At 38.7% G+C, this 22,919-nt stretch overlaps 1 protein-coding gene across 5 annotated transcripts in view; it reads right to left on the bottom strand.

The window, feature by feature from the left end:
- The window catches only part of LOC126190922 (venom dipeptidyl peptidase 4-like), a 605,109-nt gene that overhangs the window by 32,294 nt on the left and 549,896 nt on the right, over positions 1 to 22,919 (bottom strand). For all 5 annotated transcript variants that reach the window (XM_049931557.1, XM_049931559.1, XM_049931556.1 and 2 more), the window contains exons 5-10: positions 20,287 to 20,339; positions 19,940 to 20,151; positions 15,669 to 15,838; positions 7,906 to 8,000; positions 7,695 to 7,818; positions 1,751 to 1,986 (exon numbers count right to left, since the gene is read on the bottom strand). In XM_049931557.1, coding sequence (XP_049787514.1) covers positions 1,751 to 1,986; positions 7,695 to 7,818; positions 7,906 to 8,000; positions 15,669 to 15,838; positions 19,940 to 20,151; positions 20,287 to 20,339 — 890 coding nt within the window. The remainder of the gene's footprint in view (positions 1 to 1,750; positions 1,987 to 7,694; positions 7,819 to 7,905; positions 8,001 to 15,668; positions 15,839 to 19,939; positions 20,152 to 20,286; positions 20,340 to 22,919) is intronic.

The following is a 22,919-nucleotide window of genomic DNA, read 5'->3' as shown; positions in this document are numbered from 1 at the left end:
TGTTTGTTGCCAGAAAGTCTCCACTGTTCCTGTGTGCTGCAACTACATTGGCTTAAAGTTTAAATTTACAAAGAAAAAGTAGACAACTCAATTTTATGCTTAATTTCTTATATATAACACAATAGCTTAGCTAGTTACTTGTGCTTGTGCTGGGAGATCAGCTAAGTTTCACTCATGATGGAAAGGAAAAGTTCCCTTAAAATCTTATTTCACTGCCCTACTGATTCTTTCAATATAGCACTATATGAAATCATTTTCTTTGGCAGATATTGTTAGATCCACATGGTTTGTTTGAGTTTTCTATCACTGCACTTTTAACCATATCTCTTTTTTCAGTACTAATCAGACATTTATATTGATGAACTGGCCTGTAATAATTTTTGTTTTATTTACACTTATTCTTTTTCATTACATTTCTGATCTTGTGTTCTAGGTGACATGAATTATTTACATCTACACATACATCCATACTCTGCAAATCACTGTGAACTGCATAGCAGAGCTACTTCCCATTGTATCAGTTATTGGGATTTCTTCCTGCCTCATTCACATATGGAATGTGGTAAGAATAGTTTCAACCCCTCTGTGCATGCTGCAATTAGTCTAATCTTATAGTCTATTCCTAGATTCATCATATAAACCTGGTTCTTGAAACTTTGTAATTAGGGTTCCTTGGGATAGTTTGCATTTAATTTCGAGTGTTTGCCAGTTTGTTTTCTTCAGCACCTTTGTGACACTCCCCCGTAAGTCAAACAAACCTGTGATCATTCATGCTGCCCTTCTTCCTGTATGTTCACTATCCCCTGTTAGTCCTATTTTGTATGGGTCCCACACACTTGAGCAATAATTTCCGATAGGTTGCATGAATGTTTTGTAAGCAATCTCCTTTGTACACTGTTTCCATTTTCCTAGTATTCTATCAATGGACAAAAGCATGCCACCCGATTTACCTATGTCTTAACCTATGTGATCTTTCCATTTCATATCCCTACAAATCATTACACCCAGGTATTTCTATGAGTTGACTGATTACAGTTGTGACTCACTGATAGTGTAATCATAAAACAATTTTTTTTTCGTTCTGTGAAATGCACAATTTTATAATTATGAACGTTAAAAGCAATTTACTAGTCCCTGCACCAAACTGAAATGTTGTCAGAGTCCAACTAAATATTTGTGCAACTTTATTCAGACAGTACTTTATTGTAGATAACTGCATCATCTGCAAAAGTCTGAGGTTACTGTTAATATTGGATATTGACACCAATTAATCCTTTGGGAGATTAGAAAATTGGCTCTGATGAATTAAATTCATGTAGACTCTGTTTCCAGGAACACAGTTTATTCAGTTATTAATTTATTCAGTGATATATGTACAAAACATACCTAGATGAAAAACAACAAATTGCTATACAGTGTCAGCAAAGAAAATGACATACTTGTTTCCAACAATTAATTTTGTCTATAAGGTCATTAATATGTAACTTTGTGTGTGTGTGTGTGTGTGTGTGTGTGCGAGAAAGAATGAGACAGTATAGAGAGACAAACACTGACTCCACTTGTCAGGTGGTGGAGGAATTAATAATTTATATCATCAATGAACCATTCTGTATTTCACTGCGATTTAGCATAATGATTCTTTTTCTTAAAAAGGAGAGATAGAGAGATAGAGAGAGAGAGAGAGAGAGAGAGAATAGCCTGACACAATATGATGACTTGTATCAAGTAATGTAAATGATAAAAATCTTACATGGTTCTTGTTGTTGTGTCCCAAGCCAGAATTTCCGTTACCACAAATTTTCCTGTAGTTAGGGCTGTCATTTTAGGAGGAACAAAATTTCTGTCTACTAAAGTTATGTGGCGAAAGGCACCATTTTTCTCATCTTCCTCTTGTGGCAATATTATAATCATTTTATCACCATTATCAGAAAATTTAGGTGGCACAAAAAGATCTATCCATCCTTTAGGTTCTTTTATTTCTAATATCTGAAACAAAGAAAACATTGTGTTATTAATATGTATAATGCAATATAAATGCATTGTTCCATCACAGCAGCAGTTCAGATGAAGTGAGAATGAATGAATGACTGTACTAGCAAACATAAAATATTGTAAAGAAAGATGAAGTAGTACATAACACATGTACAAAATTTGGAAAGAGATCCTAACTTTCGAATTTACAGATTTTTATTATTCAAAAACAGAAGACAATTATATGTACAGATAAATCAATTCATGACTTCACTCACCAAATAGAACTGAGGAATTTTTAGGTATGGGTCAAATATTCACCTGTTTGCTTACAGTGTGTAAGTGGGTAAATGTCAAGAATAAAAAAAATATGAAGATCCAAGATTCAGTCCTTTGACAGTCTTAGGGTTCTTTAATTTACTTATTGCTTATTTCAACTCTGCTAATGCTTTGTATGTGTGAAAAATTTTAGGTTGCACCATGGTTCAAATTCCACATGTATGGTCCGCATGTAACAAGCTGGATAAGGCAGTTGGAAGAGCAGAGGGAGGCAAAAGCAAACTGTATCCAATAGAACAATACCTAGCAAGGCACTGTGGTATTAAAATTCAGTCTGAGTTGAAGAAAGCTTTAGCTTTTAAATTAATATCATCTTTCAAACAATGGTAAATCCACAATGGAATAATGACAATGTTACGAAAAGCATAAATAGCGACTCACAACATAGAGGAGATGTTTAGTCACAGAAAGGCACAAAAAAGAGACTGCTAAACATGGGAGCTCTTTGCCAAAACGCCTTCATCCACTGCAGTCTCTCTCTCTCTCTCTCTCTCTCTCTCTCTCTCTCTCTCACTCACACACACACACATACACACACACACACACACACACACACTTATACGCACATGACCACCATCTCTGGCCAACATCTCAGTAAAAAAAAAGTATAGAGAGGCCTAGGCATTGACACAGTAAGAAGGTTAGTTCAAATGCATATGATCTGAGTACATATGCAGAGACAAAGAGGCTTACAGGCTAGACTAGCATGGAACAAGTTAGTCTTCAGTCTGAGGATCACAACAACAACAACAACAACATGAGACAAATATACAGTAGTAAAAAGTAGAAACAAGTGAACTTAAAGAGACAAAAACCAAAGAAAAACAACAGAAATCACAAAATATGGAAGAGAGAAGTGTAGAAAAAGGATTTGTGCAAGTTGAAGCCAGGTGGACATGGGAACCAGATACATACTGTACATAAGACTATTATCTGAAAAGTTCTGCGAGACTGGTGCTACCAGGAAGGATCAAAATTTCCGACATGATATAGCAAAACTGAGATGTAGCTCTACAGCTTATTATCTGCAACTGTATTTGCATTACCACTAAAGATTATCTATCACTAGGAGGATACTCTTAAGTTTTTGGAAATGAAGACTAGATGGTACTAGTGTGACATGACACTGCCATTGTTTTAAAATTTCTAATAGTTAAAACAACTGTAGCTCAGAAAGAAGCCTCATTGTTTGCTTTCAGCGAGAATTTAAAGAAACAGTGTTATGAAAAAATGGAATTTCAGCTAAAGGTTTTCATTGGATAATTGTTTATGATATTCATACAGGCTTACCTCAACAACAAATTGCTTTTGTTAATTAATCATCTTCAGAAAATATTATTTACAATTGGTTGTCATGAGATGGCAAAGATGAATTTTGTGAAGACCAACCAGATCAATTTTTGTTCAAAATAGAAACACGGGCACTGTGTGCAGTACTACTGAAGAGGATGTGTATGGGACTTTCTTTGAGATAAAACATCCTTAGGCATATCGAAGGTACAGTACATTCCATTTTGCATGAAAATTTAGCTGCAAAAAAGATCTGTTCCTAACAGATTCCACACAATTTGATGAAAGCACAAAAGACAGGCTCAAGTCAGCTGACGAACAAAGTTCTCAATAAATTTGAGCAAGGAAATGCAATACAACATTATAACTGGAGACGAATATTTGATTTATTCTTATGAGGCAGACACTAAACAGCAATGACTTTTGGGGGGTTCTGTGATAAACTGAAACCACCAAAAAGGGTTGTTTACACTGTCATGTCACAACTATTGTTTTAGAGGATCAAAGAACACTTAATGCTGAATGGGGCACAACTATTTGTCTGCCAAAAAGCATCAATGAAACCCAGAAAAATGGGTGAAAATGTTGCTCAGTTCTTCTTTATAATGATACCAACTGTCACACAGCATGTCAAACAATTTATTATTTGGAGGAGGAAAATATTAATTAAATGTCACATTGCCCACATTCATGTGATTTACTGCCTAAAAACTTCATTTTCTTCCACCAAACCAGACATGAGTGGACACTAATTTTCAGTACATAAGCTGTTGAATCTTTCTAAAACTATATTTTTAAGATACCAACATCAGAGTGGAAAAAATTTAACCAGGATTTGTTCAAATGCATGCAATAGTGTTTAAATTTAAAGGTGAATATTTTCAGGAAGGATATAATGACTTGTACCAAAATAACACATAAAAACTTAAAATGTGCCCTTCTATGCAGCATTCATCTTTACCAAGAGCTTAATGATTGTCATGCCAACACACAAATCTAAACAATGGTTGTAATTAGTTAGTATACTTTTTGATGTAATAAGGTTGGCACAAGCAATAGGAGAGCGCATAACACAAGCATTGCTGAGGGAAATTTCACAATCACAACCATTAAATTCTGAGAGGGTTGGGTTGGGTTGTTGTGGGGGAGGCAACAAGACAGTGAGGTCATCAGCCTCATCAGATTAGGGAAGGACGGGGGAGGAAGTTGGCCATGCCCTTTCAAAGGAACCATCCTGGCATTTGCCTGGAGTGATTTAGGGAAATCACAGAAGACCTAAATCAGGTCGGCTGGATGCGGGATTGAACTGTCATCCTTCCGAATGTGAATGTGCTAACCACTGTGCCACCTCACTCGGTAAAATTATGAGAAAATAGACTGAGGAGGTGTGGGGCCTGGCTAAAATGTCAAACATGATAGGAGGGTTTGGCAATCTCTGTGGGTTAGTTGGGGAGAATAGTATACATCATGAAATTAATCTTCAAACACAATTTTGAGATTGTTAGGTCGACTGATGCAGTTCAGAGCAAGACAGATTTTTTTTTATGCTTCTGGAGCAATGAGAGTGGCTACTTTTTTATGTGAACTGACTTACTGTAGGCAGTGAATCGTAATCCATATAGAAGTATTACCACAGATGTGTAGGATATAGGGCAAGGAATATTTCATGTGGAATTTGTGGCAAAAGGTAACACGTCTATTGATGTACAGAAATGGTCTTCAGCCAGATGGAAGCTAACTCAAAAGGAGGTGGTATGGGCTCCAGGAAAGACAAAATAAATCTTATTTATGAAAATTAATTAAGTTGTTGTAAGAAATACGAGAATTCAGGTTTGTCATTAATCCTCAAGATGTATTTGTACAAGGAGTAGGAAAGGAGTTGGTGACTCCTGAACTTCAAGAAAACCACCTGCAAGTTGCCAACAGGATATACATGAACACTCTGTATGCCTAACACAGAACTCTACATAAATGAATAGTATTGCAACAAAGATCTTTCAGAAGCTTTTTTACAGTAGACTGCTACAGTTTATTAACAAAAACTCTTTGCTGTCAAATCATCTGCATGGTTTTAAGGCAATCAAGATCCACAACCAAAGCAGTCTATGAATTACTGCATGCAATCCTAAAAGCTATAGGTGAAAAAGAAATGGCTACTGGAATCTTCTTTAACCTATCCAGAGCATTTGATAATACAGATCACTCTATTATATTATATAAATTGGAAAGAAAGGAAATTAGAGGTATTCCAAATGAGTGGCTTAGGTCATATCTTACTAACCAACAACCAAAAGTTGTTCTTAAACTGGATAAAACCCTGGAAATGTTACAAGAACAAGAACATTCACATCAGAAAAGGCTACAGTGAAATATGGTTGTGACAAGGGTTGACATTATGTCCATTCCTATATTGTTTGTATATAGATGACCTGAATGAAACTGTCCATGCCAAACAGAAAACTTTATTTGATGATGTCACCTGTATTTTGATTATAGGATTAAACCAAGAAGACCTTCAAATATCTATAGATACATCATTGCTGGAGCTAACACACTGGTTTGAAAAAAATGAACTTTTCATAATCACCAAAAAAATGGCAGCCATGAACTTTTCATATATCCCACCCTAAGCAACAAGATGACCACTCACTAAAAATGAATAGCAAAAGTTTAAAATTGGTTGATGATGTGAAATTCCTAGGAATAAATCTGCAGAGTGACCTAAAATGGAACACACATGTTAAAGTTCTTACAGCTAAACTGTCATCAGTCTGTTACATGGTATGGATACTTAACTCAAGCTGTAACAGAGAAACAGTAACACAAGAATATCACACACACTTCCAGTCAGCAGTTAGGTATAGAACAACATTCTGGGGGAATGCACCTTGTAGTCAAGCCATATTCAAAACCCAAAAACAAACAGAATCATATGCAATGTAAGGAAACAATATTTGTGCCACCCTCTTTTCCCAACATTAAAGATGCTGAACACTCCATGCCTGTACTTATTTGAAATGATAGTTTTTACAAAAGAATATTTAGGAATCTTCAATGCATAATAGCAAAACAGCTCTGTGCACAGTCATGGAACAAGAAATGGCAATAACATCCATGTCTCCTACACCAGGACGTCAACCTATCAGAAAAGTGTTCTTCTTAGAGGTATGTAATTGTATAATCATGTTCGTAACAACATCAAAGTATGAAAGGAAGAAAGCCCGTTTTTTTTTCAAAAAGACCTTAAGTCATTTCTGATGGATTGCAGCTTTTACTCTGTAAATTAATTCCTCACCAACTGAATTGAAACCTTATAATGTAAAATCATCAAACATAATGTAGCAATCATGTGTATGATAAATTGCTCTAATTGTATGTATGATATTCTATTAACATAGTCATTTTATTTTATATCAGACTTGTGATAAAGTCTGTTATATATGTAAAAGTAAAAGTTTGCGTTTGCATCAGACTTGTCACACACACACACACACACACACACACACACACACACACACACACACAAATAACAGGTTTTCACCCAATAGTTTACTGCAGTTCCTATATTATGCAGAAATTATTTACTTTTATTTAGCTTTAAGAGTTTTTCTTTTTTTCTTTTCTTTCTTCTACTATTGACATTCAGTTACTTCCCTCAGTGAGAATTTCTGTCCTTTTTTATTCTTTTTACGTACCTTCTTCCTTCTTTTTTCATCTCCCTCCAAGAAATGAAGAGTTATTTGAATTAAGTTCACTGTATACCAATTCGTCTTATACCTTTAAAGCATAGCCTGAATGACTATCTTTACTTTACTGTACCCTATGTCTCCTATTTTTAAAATCTCTATTTCCCTCAATGCAGATAATTTTATACTTATTATTTAATTGCATATTTTTGACCTCACTTTTATTTTATGTGCCAAATGCAACTCTTCTTCCCATCTCTCTTGCCAACCACTGTAGTAGATTAAATTTTAATGAGGGAGGAGGAAAAATGTAGAGTAACACAGCAACTTCATGAAAATATGTTAAAAATCTGATGTTCACAACACAAAATTTATATAATGCTGTAAATATTATTGGTGCCAGCTTACATTTTTACAAGAGAAATCCACTGTGCTGCATACAACTATTGCTGCTTCATTTTGCACCCTGTTCATCCAAACAGCAGACACCTCATTACTGTTAGCCCAGGACACAGCTGTTAATATTGGCTCACTGTTTCAAAGAGAAAGAAAAAAATAATTTAACAAAACATATTGTTTATTTTATCATGACATTCATGTACACCGTTTCCTGTTTTACCTGTTTGCCAATTCTTTTGGTGGAGGTATATCAAAGGCACTGAAGCCTTCTAGTTGTACAACAGTCAATGATACAGTTGGATTTGGCGTTCCAGGCTGGAAGAGGTAAAACAAATACAATGAGAATGACTGATTTTTATATTATTTAGCAAATACAGAACACATGCAACATAAGTTTTATGTTTGGGGACTTGAATGTTCTGTTTCTTCATGAAACAGTGTTTTCTATATGGAAACTTTACATGCTATGGATTGCAATAATGTTCCAGCTCATTATTTTTTCAAAAAATGAAATGAGGTCACTTGGACCTTTGCAGGAGTGTCAAATAAATAAACTGAGGATTTCACAGTCTTAGTCGTATTTTGGTTTATTTGAAAAGATAACTGGTTTTTATCTTAGAGTTTTCATCAGATCTTAAAAAGAACAATAATTCACCTGATGTGTACTCATAGATGGATGACATTTACATCTATTGCCATGTGCATCACTGTCCTTTTTAAAATATAAAGATAGAAGTAAAGTCAAAACCAGTTAGCTGTTTAAAAAATAAAAGTATAACAAAGACTTAATTCTTCAGTTTATTCAATTTCTGAAATTTTTGTTAGTTTTCAGTGGGCATCCATGTTTCAAAGACGTAATTCTTCTGTTTACTAGAACACTCGAATATTCTCTGAATGCAAAAAGTAAATCAGTTAACAAGTCTTCCTTAGATAATGAATAATCATTGTTTGAGGGTTATTTTAAATACAGAATGAAACTGGTAAGAGAATATTTATTGGTATAGTTCGATTCTGCTTCCTTATCTAAATTTTCCCAGTGCTTACAAGTTTGAACTCTACGATCAGCTGATACTTGTTGCAACACGATACTATGCTATTTCTAACACTCATTATATAAAATTCTGGTACCGCGTGCCGCCGAATTTGAATCCGCGCCAGACGTCATGGACGTTGAAGACCCATAGAGGTCTGTGCACCAGCGCATCGTAAGCTGTGGCGGCACATGCCTCCTGGCCCGCTTTTAGTGTGAGGGTGCCACAGTGAAACACGTGGTCCCAGAAGCCAATAGCGGCACCCCCGATAGCATACTTAAGCACCTTCTTCGTGCTCAGCCAGCAGTCTAACATTGCGTTGTGTCTCAGTACATATCGTCTCCGACAGCGTATTGACTTCGTGTTTCTCTTCTAGTGGACATGGTTGTCTTGTTTTGGTTCGTTACTCTGTTGTCTGTTCTTGTTGCGTCATAAGGTCCTCCGTCAGTCGTGTCTGTCCTTGCCAATTGTGTTGTTGTTCGCAGGCCGCTCCACGGGTCCCGCCGCGTTTCTGTAACTACTACCCTGCGACTGTTCCAGTCGCCGTTACAACAAAAATGATGATAAAAATTGTTGCAACATCTGTGTATCTACGAACATGTATTCAAGGCAGCAGGGAAGGAAAGCTTTACTGTGAAACAAAAACAAAGTAATCACCAAAATAATGGCAATCCATTTGAAACGGCACATTTTTGAAATCAAAATCTGGTGGAGGCTAGCTGTACAATCCTCAACTCATCCTTGATAATGATGGAAGACATAATAGCTATCCAAAACATGACTGACCAACCTCCTTGCTGACCTCATAGGACTCCATACATGAGATGTTTATTGGCCCTGACTGCTTTCATTCTCTTGTACAATGCACATTGAGCTTTGGACAAATTGTGCACACATTGGTAAAGACAGAATGATGATACTGAGTCAACTTTTGTTTCAGGTGTTTCTTTACTAACCTCATTTACACACTGCAATGCCAGAGTTTTGTACTTTTGTTCGTAATGGGTACATTGAGGCCAAGTTGATCAGGTAGTTGCAGATTGTCTGAGTCAACATAGCCCTTCCAGCTGCCACCAAAAAAGGAAAGGAAGACTAAGATTTAATATTCCATCAACAATAAGGTCATTAGAGACTGAAATAAATCAAAATGGGTATGAATGGAGAAGTGAATCAACCATGCCCTTTGATTGGATCTATTTCAGAATTCACTTTAACTCTTTCACTGCTACATACATGCTCTCTGCTTTCCATGCTGAACACAGCTTTGCTGTGGCTGTACTGTTAAGAAAATGCTGATATCAGGGCTGAGAAATGGCATTCCAGCCACTGTGAAATACTTATCATCTGATTTTAAGAAAGGTATTTGCTGAAAAAATTTGATGTTTCCACATTTTACAGTGTGATATCTTCACTCAATAAAGGACTGAATTGCTTTGTATTATTTGTATAGCTACTGTGCTGCATTAACTTAAGTAATGCATTACATGCTGTTTTAAAGAGTTTGCAAAGGTAAAAATGCACTGTGTAAACTTTGCACATGGTTGATTTTATGCTTATACATCACTGTGTATGAAATCTAGATAATATATCAAAATTTTATTTAAAACTGAGAATAGAATGATATCCCATTTTGTTCTTGAGCGATAGATTTTTATATCCTACAGACAGTCTCATGCAACTGGGTTTATTTGGCCATGACAATCATCATATTTCATAAGTGGTTCAAGGTACTGAAATAAAGTTCTTTATTTTTTGCAAATGACAGCACACATTGAGGCACATGTGATGTATGATAAATATTTGAAACTTTTTGTTTGCCAACATATGGAAGTAACTCATCCACAGCAGTGAGAGTTCATGGTTCAGGACGCATACAGACATCAGTAGCACTGTAGGAAACCCCAAGAGGTGCATGTATACATGTGCACAGTACCTGTGCAGCAGTAGAGGAGGACATGTATATATGTCCACAGCACTGAAATGGTTAAGCAAAACTCTAAATCTGGATAACTAGCTGAAGATTCCATATGACGCCCTCCTGACTATGAGTCTGCTGATGTGATCTCTCAGGTTTTCTCAGAGTGATTGATTAATGGTCCACTTTTGAGTGTTCATCTAAGTTGTTGTTACTGTTTTGTTATGCATAATATTTCAATGATTGACTGTCATGTTCTTCAAATGCTGGAAGTTATGCTGATTTGTGTACTGCCTGTAAGGACTCTAACCAGTCTGGAAGTACACCATTAATGAGTTCATTGCCTTACCACTGCATCAACTCCCTCGGTGAAAAAAGGTCAAAAGGGTATTGAGAAATGCATTTTCTGTCAAAAAATATCAACCTTTTGCACCAGAATATAATAATCCATTCTGAATCCAATGCAGAGAAATTACTTTTACTTTTAGTTCTAGTACTGTGGCTGTGAGTTTCACAGTTCACCCTAAATTCATTCTTATTATTAACTTGCTATTGCCCATGCCTGTACTCACATATCAGTGGTTTTGTTATGATGAGTGATGACGAATAAGTAAGCTACTGTACGTGTGATAACATCAACTGCCCTTACATCTCCGCCTGTTTGGGTAAGTATGTGCACCCTTCCCTCCTCCTTCCCTGTCCTCCCCCCCACCCAAATCCCCCCCCCCCCGCCCTGCCCCTCAAGCTAAGCTGTCTTAACACACGATGCATGTGCAGTGCCAAGCAGTGCATATAGAGGGGTATGGGCAGGAGTGCTCATCTATGAATCATCGTATTGAATTAACTATATGTTATACAAGGTGTACATTATGCAACAAATATTATAGAAGTATAGATTAAACATGATTAAGAGTATATAAGTATTGTATTCATTACTTCAAATTGTATCAAGTAACATATATCAACCCAGAAAAGCATTGTCACTAATACGATAAAGATCAAAAGTCAAAGAATTAATAGATTTTCAAAGAGTAAATATCTTTTTCCTAATTCACATGTTATTCTTGAAATTAATTAGTATCCTGTACCACACACTTTATAAAGCAGCCTGTGTTTATCCTCAGGATCCAAGCTATCTCCATACCAAATGCCATTGAAAACAGTTCAGCTGGTTACTCCTGAAAATGTAACAGGGTTATTTTCACATTTACACAATTTTTATGGCTAAAACTTTCAACTGTGATATCTTTTTTTCCAATGGTTCAGTCTTCATGGAATGAAGCCCACATAGTGCCCAAGCTATTCTCAAATTACCTGTGAAAACCCCTATTAAAGACTGTCTAGTAGTTTTGGAGATGTGTTTTCAAACAGACAAATATGACAGTTTTACAGATTTATTATTAGTATAGATGGGTGACAAACATTATTAAGAAGTACATTTATTAGCCTTTAAGTGTAAAAATACCACACAAAATCCTTGAAGAGCTGGAGGTTTTGTTATACAGACATACAGCTGCTACTGTGGCTGATTGTGATGATGTATCTACTGAAAAATCGGCCCTGGCAATGAGGAGTCAAGTTTAGGACCTAAAACTCTAATCTTTATTATGTCTAAAGCGTTTTTGTGGAGAAGGTGAAGCTTTTAATAGTGGCGGCATCTTTCTAAAACTTGAATATCTGCAATGAAGTGTTTCTCCAACCTTAAGAATTTGCTTATCTCTGACTGCAGTGGTTTACTTGTTCCTTAATAATGATGTGGAGACTAACAATTAAGCCACTTATTCACTTTTTTGACACATTTGAGTACCTTTGAGAAAGTTCTTCTGTTGTTGTTTTCATCTGATTCACTTTAAAAATGTGCCTGCTTTGTTTCCAATCTAGCTGTTTGCAGCATCAATTAACTGCAGTGTTTCTATTGAATATATTTGTAGTTTAGCAATATGTGAACATGACTGTGTCCTGTTGCCCAATTTTCCCTTACAGCAAAACAAAAACAATTTTTTTCACTTTGCACACACACACACACACACACACACACACACACACACAAACACACACACACACACAGATTAAATACATATATACAGGTTGTTCATTTTAACTGAAGACATTGAAATGTCTTGAATATTACTCATTGGATCAAAATAAGTTATAATTGTAATTTGTTTGTCTCAGATGGGGACATCCAATGACACCATATTTGACCTATCATCCCACCACATGGATGGATGGCAGCTTTGAAATATTTTTTTTCCCTTCAGATTATGATTCTACAGCAAAATGTACATGTTTTCTCTTAATAATTTTCTTCATTTTGCCACAAATGGCACCATAATCAGAGGAATAGAAATGAGAGCACAATCGTAATTTGTGATGGCTTGAATATCCAATGGCACATGCTGCAAGGGCAGGACAGGCCAGTATTTCATAACTTCTAATTGGAAATCTCATTCACAATGTTGTGTTCCTCCAACACATTGAACAGGAGACTACTCAGTGCACCACTGTGGCCATGGCTCGAGGTGAATGCTACTCTGCTTTTCCAATTAGAGTAAGTGTTCAAATGTACTACCACCAGCTCCAGTACACTTAGTGATCCACTTTTCAAATGACTGCACAAAGGATATAAGCATTTTTGTGGGAATGTCAGCACAGACATTTCTGATGCGGTTGACCATGTCTTCATGGCCTGTTGGCACTTGCTAGTAAGCCTCACCTTTTCCTCACGGAAAGAAATCTGGTGATGCCAAATCCAGTGACCTAGTAGACCAATTAACAGGGCCACCTCTGCCAACCCACAGACCAGTGTAAACACAGTGTAATAGCTCCCGTGCTTCAATTGTGTAATGCACTGGGCAACTGTGATGCTGAAACCATATACGCTGTTGAACATTCAGGGTGACATCGTGCAGTAGTACCAATAGTTCCTCTCCCAAAAATGTTCAATATTTGCCTCCATTCAATGTGCCTTCAGTAAAGTACAGACCAATGAGTTTGTTTCCCATGATGCCACATCATACATTTACTGGCCAAGGATGTTGATGGTCAACTTGACATTATCAGTGGGGATTGTCCGTACTCCAATAATGCATGTTATGTCAGTTAACACTACCATGGTTTGTGAATGTAGACTCATTGGAAAATAGTACCTCAGCAACAAATGTGGGGGTAATGATCTAAGCAGATGAAATTAATTAAAATTTGTGCTGGGCTGGGACTCAAACCCGGGTCAAAGCTTGCTAGGCAGAAATGCTAACCATTACACCATCACAGTACGATGGTCAACATTGCTGCATGAACCACCTAAGCTGTGTGCCCTCCTCAACACAAACTTCAATTCATTTTTCCCTTACATTTCTGCCTAGCAAGCAAGAAGACCCAGGTTCAAGTCCCAGCCACAGCACAAATTTTAATTCATTTAGTCTGCTTCGATCGTTATTGTAGATAATAAAAAGAGACTTAAATGTCTCAGGGAAACATTTAATTATAAAAAAATGTGGTGGTTGTTTGACTTTGTTGATGTGCCCTTCACAAAACACTATGCGGTTATGGAAATTGACACCATGGAGTACTTGATGCAGTGACACTTGGTAAGGATGATACTTATGATGATGCAGTATTGTGACAAAAACTTCATATGGACATACCAGAATTGCTGTGTAATTTCCAGACACTTATCCTTGGGTTGTGGTGCATTGCTGCTAGTACTGCTCTTTCATGAGCTTCTTGTGTAACACATTTGCTTCATTTCTTTTTGCCACCTTGTAAAAGGATGAACAAGAGGGAGCTTCCCCTTGGGAAATGCTTGGCATAAAAGGCAACACCAGCCTCAACATTTCTCCTACATTTTCGGTAAATCAGGATCATTTCAATTTTCTCTTCTGGGTTTGCAACATTTATTGTCCACTTGCCTGTCTGTTCTCCGAATGATAGGTAGACATGCAGGCAATGAACATTACACAAGGATTGCACTGTTTAGAGCTGCTACCTGTTCTATGTCTGCATGGTACGTGAGCTCTGATCGCAATGTATTGCCTGTTACAATACGTCGTAGTTTGCTACATGGCCATGGTGGCGCATTGGGTAGTCCTCTGTTCAACATGTCAGAGGAATACAATGTTGCAAATGGGACTTCCAATTAGATGTTATGAAATACTGGCCTGTCCTACCCTCGCAGCATAGAGGTGGGGACCCATGTGCCATTGGATATTGAAGAGCCATTGAGTAGCATGTCATAAATTACGATTGCGTACCCATCTCTATTCCTTCAATTACAGTGCCATCTGTGATGAAATGAAGATAATGCTTCAGACAAAACGTACATAGATTTTCCCGTAGAGTTGCGATCTGCCATAAAAAATGGGGATTCCCATTGAATATTTCAAAATTGTCCCCTGCCACTCATGCACAAGGTAGGGCGACAGGTCAAGTGTGGTACATTGGATGTACCCCGCCGAGACAAGCAAATTAGAATTATAATTTTTTTATCCAATGTGTAGTTTTTGAGATATTTCAATGTCTCCAGTTAAAATGAAAACCCCATGTATACATAACCTAAAGAGAGCTACCTGACTTCACGTTCACTTCATTATTATGTACACATGTAAAAGTATGAGAAAATATCCTAGCTATTGTGGCCATTAGTTTCTTTCTTGAGAAGGAAATTGGGATGGGCTGATGTAGGTTAGTGATGTTAGAAATGCAGTAGATCACTCAGACCCCAGGAGGAAAGGGAGCCACCTGTTACGAGAACTGGGAGAGACTAAGGTGAATGTTATACTATATATAACACACTTGGCACTATAGTCTGCATGTTTCAGTTTGTAATAAGTAATGATAGTGGTGATATCATATAAATGTAATGCAAATATTTGATTATCATGTAAAGCGTTAGGAAATTGTCAGCTACCATCATTAGCTTATGGAAAGCTGAAAATGAAAGTTTCAAGAAATGTGCCTCAACATTTCCCAATTAATGACTAATGTTACATTTATGAGATTACAGCAGCTCTGCTATTTTGGAAAATTGGTAATCACCTTTGGGTATCGTACATTGACGGCTCTTGTGTACTGGAACTCCAGATTTGCAGGAGATCCGTAATATGGAATTGTCATGACACGTGTTAAACTATCATTAAATGTTGCATAAGCCAATTTCTTCCCATCTGGAGAAAACCAGAGTGCTTTATTTGATGCAAGGACTTCCTCTGAAAAAAAAGAAAGGTTAAATTCAGACACACTCAAGTAATTGCAAATGTTAATAACAAAAAAATAAGTTCCCTTTTGGGGACAAAAAGAAACAGCTAAGTAAATGCATATAATCAGTTAAACTAATACTACACTCCTGGAAATTGAAATAAGAACACCGTGAATTCATTGTCCCAGGAAGGGGAAACTTTATTGACACATTCCTGGGGTCAGATACATCACATGATCACACTGACAGAACCACAGGCACATAGACACAGGCAACAGAGCATGCACAATGTCGGCACTAGTACAGCGTATATCCACCTTTCGCAGCAATGCAGGCTGCTATTCTCCCATGGAGACGATCGTAGAGATGCTGGATGTAGTCCTGTGGAACGGCTTGCCATGCCATTTCCACCTGGCACCTCAGTTGGACCAGCGTTCGTGCTGGACATGCAGACCGCGTGAGACGACGCTTCATCCAGTCCCAAACATGCTCAATGGGGGACAGATCCGGAGATCTTGCTGGCCAGGGTAGTTGACTTACACCTTCTAGAGCACGTTGGGTAGCACGGGATACATGCGGACGTGCATTGTCCTGTTGGAACAGCAAGTTCCCTTGCCAGTCTAGGAATGGTAGAACGATGGGTTCGATGATGGTTTGGATGTACCGTGCACTATTCAGTGTCCCCTCGACGATCACCAGTGGTGTACGGCCAGTGTAGGAGATCGCTCCCCACACCATGATGCCGGGTGTTGGCCCTGTGTGCCTCGGTCGTATGCAGTCCTGATTGTGGCGCTCACCTGCACGGCGCCAAACACGTATACGACCATCATTGGCACCAAGGCAGAAGCGACTCTCATCGCTGAAGACGACACGTCTCCATTCGTCCCTCCATTCACGCCTGTCGCAACACCACTGGAGGCGGGCTGCACGATGTTGGGGCGTGAGCGGAAGACGGCCTAACGGTGTGCGGGACCGTAGCCCAGCTTCATGGAGACGGTTGCGAATGGTCCTCGCCGATACCCCAGGAGCAACAGTGTCCCTAATTTGCTGGGAAGTGGCGGTGCGGTACCCTACGGCACTGTGTAGGATCCTACGATCTTGGCGTGCATCCGTGCGTCGCTGCGGTCCGGTCCCAGGTCGACGGGCACGTGCACCTTCCGCCGACCACTGGCGACAACATCGATGTACTGTGGAGACCTCACGCCCCATGTGTTGAGCAATTCGGCGGTACGTCCACCCGGCCTCCCGCATGCCCACTATACGCCCTCGCTCAAAGTCCGTCAACTGCACATACGGTTCACGTCCACGCTGTCGCGGCATGCTACCAGTGTTAAAGACTGCGATGGAGCTCCGTATGCCACGGCAAACTGGCTGACACTGACGGCGGCGGTGCACAAATGCTGCGCAGCTAGCGCCATTCGACGGCCAACACCGCGGTTCCTGGTGTGTCCGCTGTGCCGTGCGTGTGATCATTGCTTGTACAGCCCTCTCGCAGTGTCCGGAGCAAGTATGGTGGGTCTGACACACCGGTGTCAATGTGTTCTTTTTTCCATTTCCAGGGGTGTATTTCCTACAATGGAAAAGAGAATGTGAGTTTGCTAAAATTGTGCATGTTAAGAATAAAAAGTTTGGTAGCATTTTTAAGAAATGAGATAAATTATTATTTTGGCAATGAAATTCAAGTTACATATGTCTGATTGAAACACATTAAGCAAATTCTAGAGACATTGATTGTTCATTGGCAGTATGATCAAAGTATTAATGTGAGGATCAGAAGTCTACTCAGAGACAAGAACTTTAATTTTTGATGAAACTTCAAGCAATGTAAAATATTCATTTTCTGTTTCTTGCTGACAAACTAGAGCAAAATTCTATACTTCCAACACTGTCCTGTATGAATGTTCACTATTAATATGTGGGGGTAAATCTGTCAGACACACAGCCTAAATTTAGGAGACATTTCATAAAATATGCTGTGGCTTTCACCACAGTTTCTGGTAAGTCTACTGAATGAGGGAATGCCTTAATGTCTCATTAGTGAAGCGATGGAAAATCAGATCTCAACTTGTAACAGCAAGGTAGCTGCTAAAAACAAGATACTGACTCTTGTGCTTTTCTGTAACAACATTTGTCACAGTGTACAAGTATCATAGGCAAAATGCTGAAATAGCAAGCTACACCCATAGAAGCTGACTGGCTGAATAGTTCTATCAGAGAGGAACAGAGGGAGCTATCAGATGTGCCAAGGCTTTGCAATTGTGATAACATGGGGTCTGGGATGCTCTAAATAAATGATATATGCTGCTTACACTTCCTTATAGTGTTGCTTCAGAATATATTAAAATGCAATGTGAAGATTTGTGGGCTGTTTGGACGTAACTGCATGGTAATGTGAGGGCAGGCATACTCGTTGTTGAGGTTCCAGCCAGGGAGGATCACTGTATTGTTACACAAAGCACATTGTGCATCTTTGCATCTGGTCTTGCCATCTAAGAACAAGTAATAAACTTCTTGCAACATTCTGTGTCATCCTGCACCATTGGTCGAAGACTAGTAGCAGCTTAACTAGGGCGTTATTGTCCCAAGCATAGGCTGCTGTTAATACAATAACACAAATAGCTTTGTTTGGAGTGGAGCTATAACCAAAAACCATGGACTGCTGACGAAAGCTGCCACATTGTGTTCAGCAACGAACTTAAGTTTGGCACTACCCCAGATGACCATTGTTGTTGGGAGAGGTCCAATTCTTCCAATGTTTTTTGGGAGGCATAGCGTTATTACTACTAGCATCATGCTGTGGGGAGTCATCGAGTATGACTTCAGGTCACTGCACAAATTCCGGTTGTGACTGCAACTTATGATAACACAACATAGGTCATGAAAATCCTGTGTCCTCATGTGTTACTTCTCAATCAACAGTATTGTTGTACCATTTTTCAACAGGACAGTGCTCATCCACACAAGGCAAGCATCTATATGAACTGTGTGCATGATCACAGACTGGATACAACAGTTGCCAGCCAGTTTGCAGCAGGAAATGATACAATGGCTTTATGCCTTTCTCAACTGAATCAGATCATGCACTAAGTCGGAGGACATGTGATATCATACTGATAAACAGACACATACTGTCAAGTTCTTTGAAAAGGTGACTTGATTTTGTAATCATTGCAATCTTTTTTTTTTGTACAGTTCCTTAAGTTGCCATGTGGTAACTTAAACAGTTAAGTGCAAGAGAGACAGCCATCAAATTAGAATTTTTAGTGTTGTCTGTGGCAGGATGCAACAATAAATGTGGATTGTCTGAGTTTTACTGATTCCAGCAGACACACAGATTTTCTGCCTCTTTTTAAAATAAAAGCATCAAAATGTCAGTTCAGTATTATTAAATAGTGTCAAGTACAGCTTTAAAAATAAGAAGTGTGTTGCAACATAACTTACAAAAGGAAAATTTTTGTGTGATTATATAGATTTTAATGAGCAAACTAGGGTATTTGAATCTCTTTTCGCATACAGTTTTACTGAGCTTTATTATGAATATCTTTTGTGAGAAAAGATGATTTTTCTTACAAGTTCTCATAACAGTCAGAATTATTGGGGGAATTTATGCTCTTTTTGTTACTTTGTATGCATGCTGCTTGCTACATTACACCTCAGTGGTTCGGTAATTATTTTAAGAAATTATTTAAGTGGATCAACACTGAAGTTGAAGTTGACGTATGAATGGATCTTCCTAACAAGCAAAATGCTCGAAAGCTATCTTAGACAGAACACAAGTAATATTCTGTAGCATATCTGTGGTTATCTTCTTATGCTGATTCTCCATGGGGACCATAAACAAGATGTCAGCCATATGCATTAGCATGAAGTGTGGTAGAATTCTGTCACTTAGGTGTAATTTTGTAGCTGGTCTAGTCTGCCAAACACATTGTTTTATTCCTTCTTTTTCTTTTGTAGATACTATTTATCTTGTCTGATTCTGTCATCTGCTTCATGAAAGATGAACTCTATATAATATCCATTGAGTATTTGCATCTAAGAATATCTGTTGCTGCATAATAAAACATTTCCAGCATCGGTGTGCCAATAAAAGTTAGATTATCTTCCTTACCTTCATATACCCAGTCTGGTGTACCATGATAAATTGAACCAAAGCTACCTGTGGTGGTAAGCTTAAACTCTCTAGCAAGTTCAGCTGTTGGACGGTAATATATGTTATTGTGGTAAACATACACAAGTGCATTTCCAGTGGGTGCCCACACAACAAGCTGCAACACCTTGTTGTCTAATAGTCCCTCACTATTAACTAGAGGCATTTTTGTTCTGCAACAGAGAGGGAGAAACTTGAGAGAAGAAAACATTTGTATGAGAAATTTTACATGTGAGCATAATGGTTAATTACTACTTAGTAAACTTCCATCAAACAGCAATTCAGCAATGCCTGTTTTATAAACTTACTTCTTCTCTATGTTGATGATTTCATACTGGGCCAAGTAGGTATGTCTGAATAGCTGAAAGCAGAATAGATGATAAAATAAACATTTTTAAGTAGAAAAAATGGAATATTTACATAGAAAAGGCATACCAATGACCTGAAAGGGTCTGCTTAAGTCTGTGTATGTATGGATGGATGTGTGTGTGTGCGCGAGTGTATACCTGTCCTTTTTTCCCCCTAAGGTAAGTCTTTCTACTCCCGGGATTGGAAAGACTCCTTACCCTCTTCCTTAAAACCCACATCTTTCGTCTTTCCCTCTCCTTCCCTCTTTCCTGACGAAGCAACCGTTGGTTGTGAAAGCATGAATTTTGTGTGTATGTTTGTGTTCGTTTGTGTGTCTATCGACCTGCCAGCACTTTCGTTTGGTAAGTCACATCATCTTTGTTTTTAGATATATTTTTCCCACGTGGAATGTTTCCCTCTATTATATATATACAGGGTGTTTCAAAAATGACCGGTATATTTGAAATGGCAATAAAAACTAAATGAGCAGCAATAGAAATACACCGTTTGTTGCAATATGCTTGGGACAACAGTACATTTTCAGGCGGACAAACTTTCGAAATTACAGTAGTTACAATTTTCAACAGTGATGGCGCTGCAAGTGATGTGAAAGATATAGAAGACAACGCAGTCTGTGGGTGCGCCATTCTGTACGTCGTCTTTCTGCTGTAAGCGTGTGCTGTTCACAACGTGCAAGTGTGCTGTAGACAACATGGTTTATTCCTTAGAACAGAGGATTTTTCTGGTGTTGGAATTCCATCGCCTAGAACACAGTGTTGTTGCAACAAGACGAAGTGTTCAACGGAGGTTTAATGTAACCAAAGGACCGAAAAGCAATACAATAAAGGATCTGTTTGAAAAATTTCAACGGACTGGGAACGTGACAGATGAACGTGCTGGAAAGGTAGGGTGAGCGCGTACGGCAACCACAGAGGGCAACGCGCAGCTAGTGCAGCAGGTGATCCAACAGCGGCCTTGGGTTTCCGTTCGGCGTGTTGCAGCTGCGGTCCAAATGACGCCAACATCCACGTATCGTCTCATGCGCCAGAGTGTACACCTCTATCCATACAAAATTCAAACGCGGTAACCCCTCAGCGCCGCTACCATTGCTGCAAGAGAGACATTCGCTAACGATATAGTGCACAGGATTGATGATGGCGATATGCATGTGGGCAGCATTTGGTTTACTGACGAAGCTTATTTTTACCTGAACGGCTTCGTCAATAAACAGAACTGGCGCATATGGGGAACCGAAAAGCCCCATGTTGCAGTCCCATCGTCCCTGCATCCTCAAAAAGTACTGGTCTGGGCCGCCATTTCTTCCAAAGGAATCATTGGCCCATTTTTCAGATCCGAAACGATTACTGCATCACGCTATCTGGACATTCTTCGTGAATTTGTGGCGGTACAAACTGCCTTAGACGACACTGCGAACACCTCGTGGTTTATGCAAGATGGTGCCCGGCCACATCGCATGGCCGACGTCTTTAATTTCCTGAATGAATATTTCGATGATCGTGTGATTGCTTTGGGTTATCCGAAACATACAGGAGGCGGCGTGGATTGGCCTCCCTATTCGCCAGACATGAACCCCTGTGACTTCTTTCTGTGGGGACACTTGAAAGACCAGGTGTACCGCCAGAATCCAGAAACAATTGAACAGCTGAAGCAGTACATCTCATCTGCATGTGAAGCCATTCCGCCAGACACGTTGTCAAAGGTTTCGGGTAATTTCATTCAGAGACTACGCCATATTATTGCTACACATGGTGGATATGTGGAAAATATCGTACTATACAGTTTCCCAGACCGCAGCGCCATCTGTTGTTGAAAATTGTAACTACTGTAATTTCGAAAGTTTGTCTGCCTGAAAATGTACTATTGTCCCAAGCATATTGCAACAAACAGTGTATTTCTATCGCTGCTCGTTTAGCTTTTATTGCCGTTTCAAATATACCGGTCATTTTTGAAACACCCTGTATATATAATATGTCTGCTTGTGTCTGTATATGTGTGTATGGATATGTGTGTGTGGCTGAGTGTATACCCATCCTTTTTTCCCCCTAAGGTAAGTCTTTCCGCTCCCAGGATTGGAATGACTCCTTACCCTCTCCCTTAGAACCCACATCCTTTTGTCTTTCCCTCTCCTTCCCTCTTTCCTGACGAAGCAGCCGTTGGTTGCGAAAGCTAGAATACCCTCTCCCTTAAAACCCAAATCCTTTCGTCTTTCTCTCTCCTTCCCTCTTTCCTGATGAGGCAACCGTTGGTTGCGAAAGCTTGAATTTTGTTTGTATGTTTGTGTTCCAGCGCTTTTGTTTGGTAAGTCTCATCATCTTTCTTTTTAGATATATTTTTCCCACGTGGAATGTTTCCCTCTATATATATATATATATATATATATTTAAAAAGAAAGATGATGAGACTTACCAAACAAAAGCGCTGGCAGGTCGATAGACACACAAACAAACACAAACATACACACAAAATCTAGCTTTCGCAACCAACGGTTGCCTCGTCAGGAAAGAGGGAAGGAGAAGGAAAGACAAAAGGATATGGGTTTTAAGGGAGAGGGTAAGGAGTCATTCCAATCCCG

The sequence above is a fragment of the Schistocerca cancellata genome, chromosome 6, assembly GCF_023864275.1.
Source record: "Schistocerca cancellata isolate TAMUIC-IGC-003103 chromosome 6, iqSchCanc2.1, whole genome shotgun sequence".
In the NCBI taxonomy this organism is placed as follows: domain Eukaryota; kingdom Metazoa; phylum Arthropoda; class Insecta; order Orthoptera; family Acrididae; genus Schistocerca; species Schistocerca cancellata.
The sequence above is the reverse complement of the archived record's forward strand: the minus strand, read 5'-3'. Positions and strand labels throughout refer to the sequence as shown.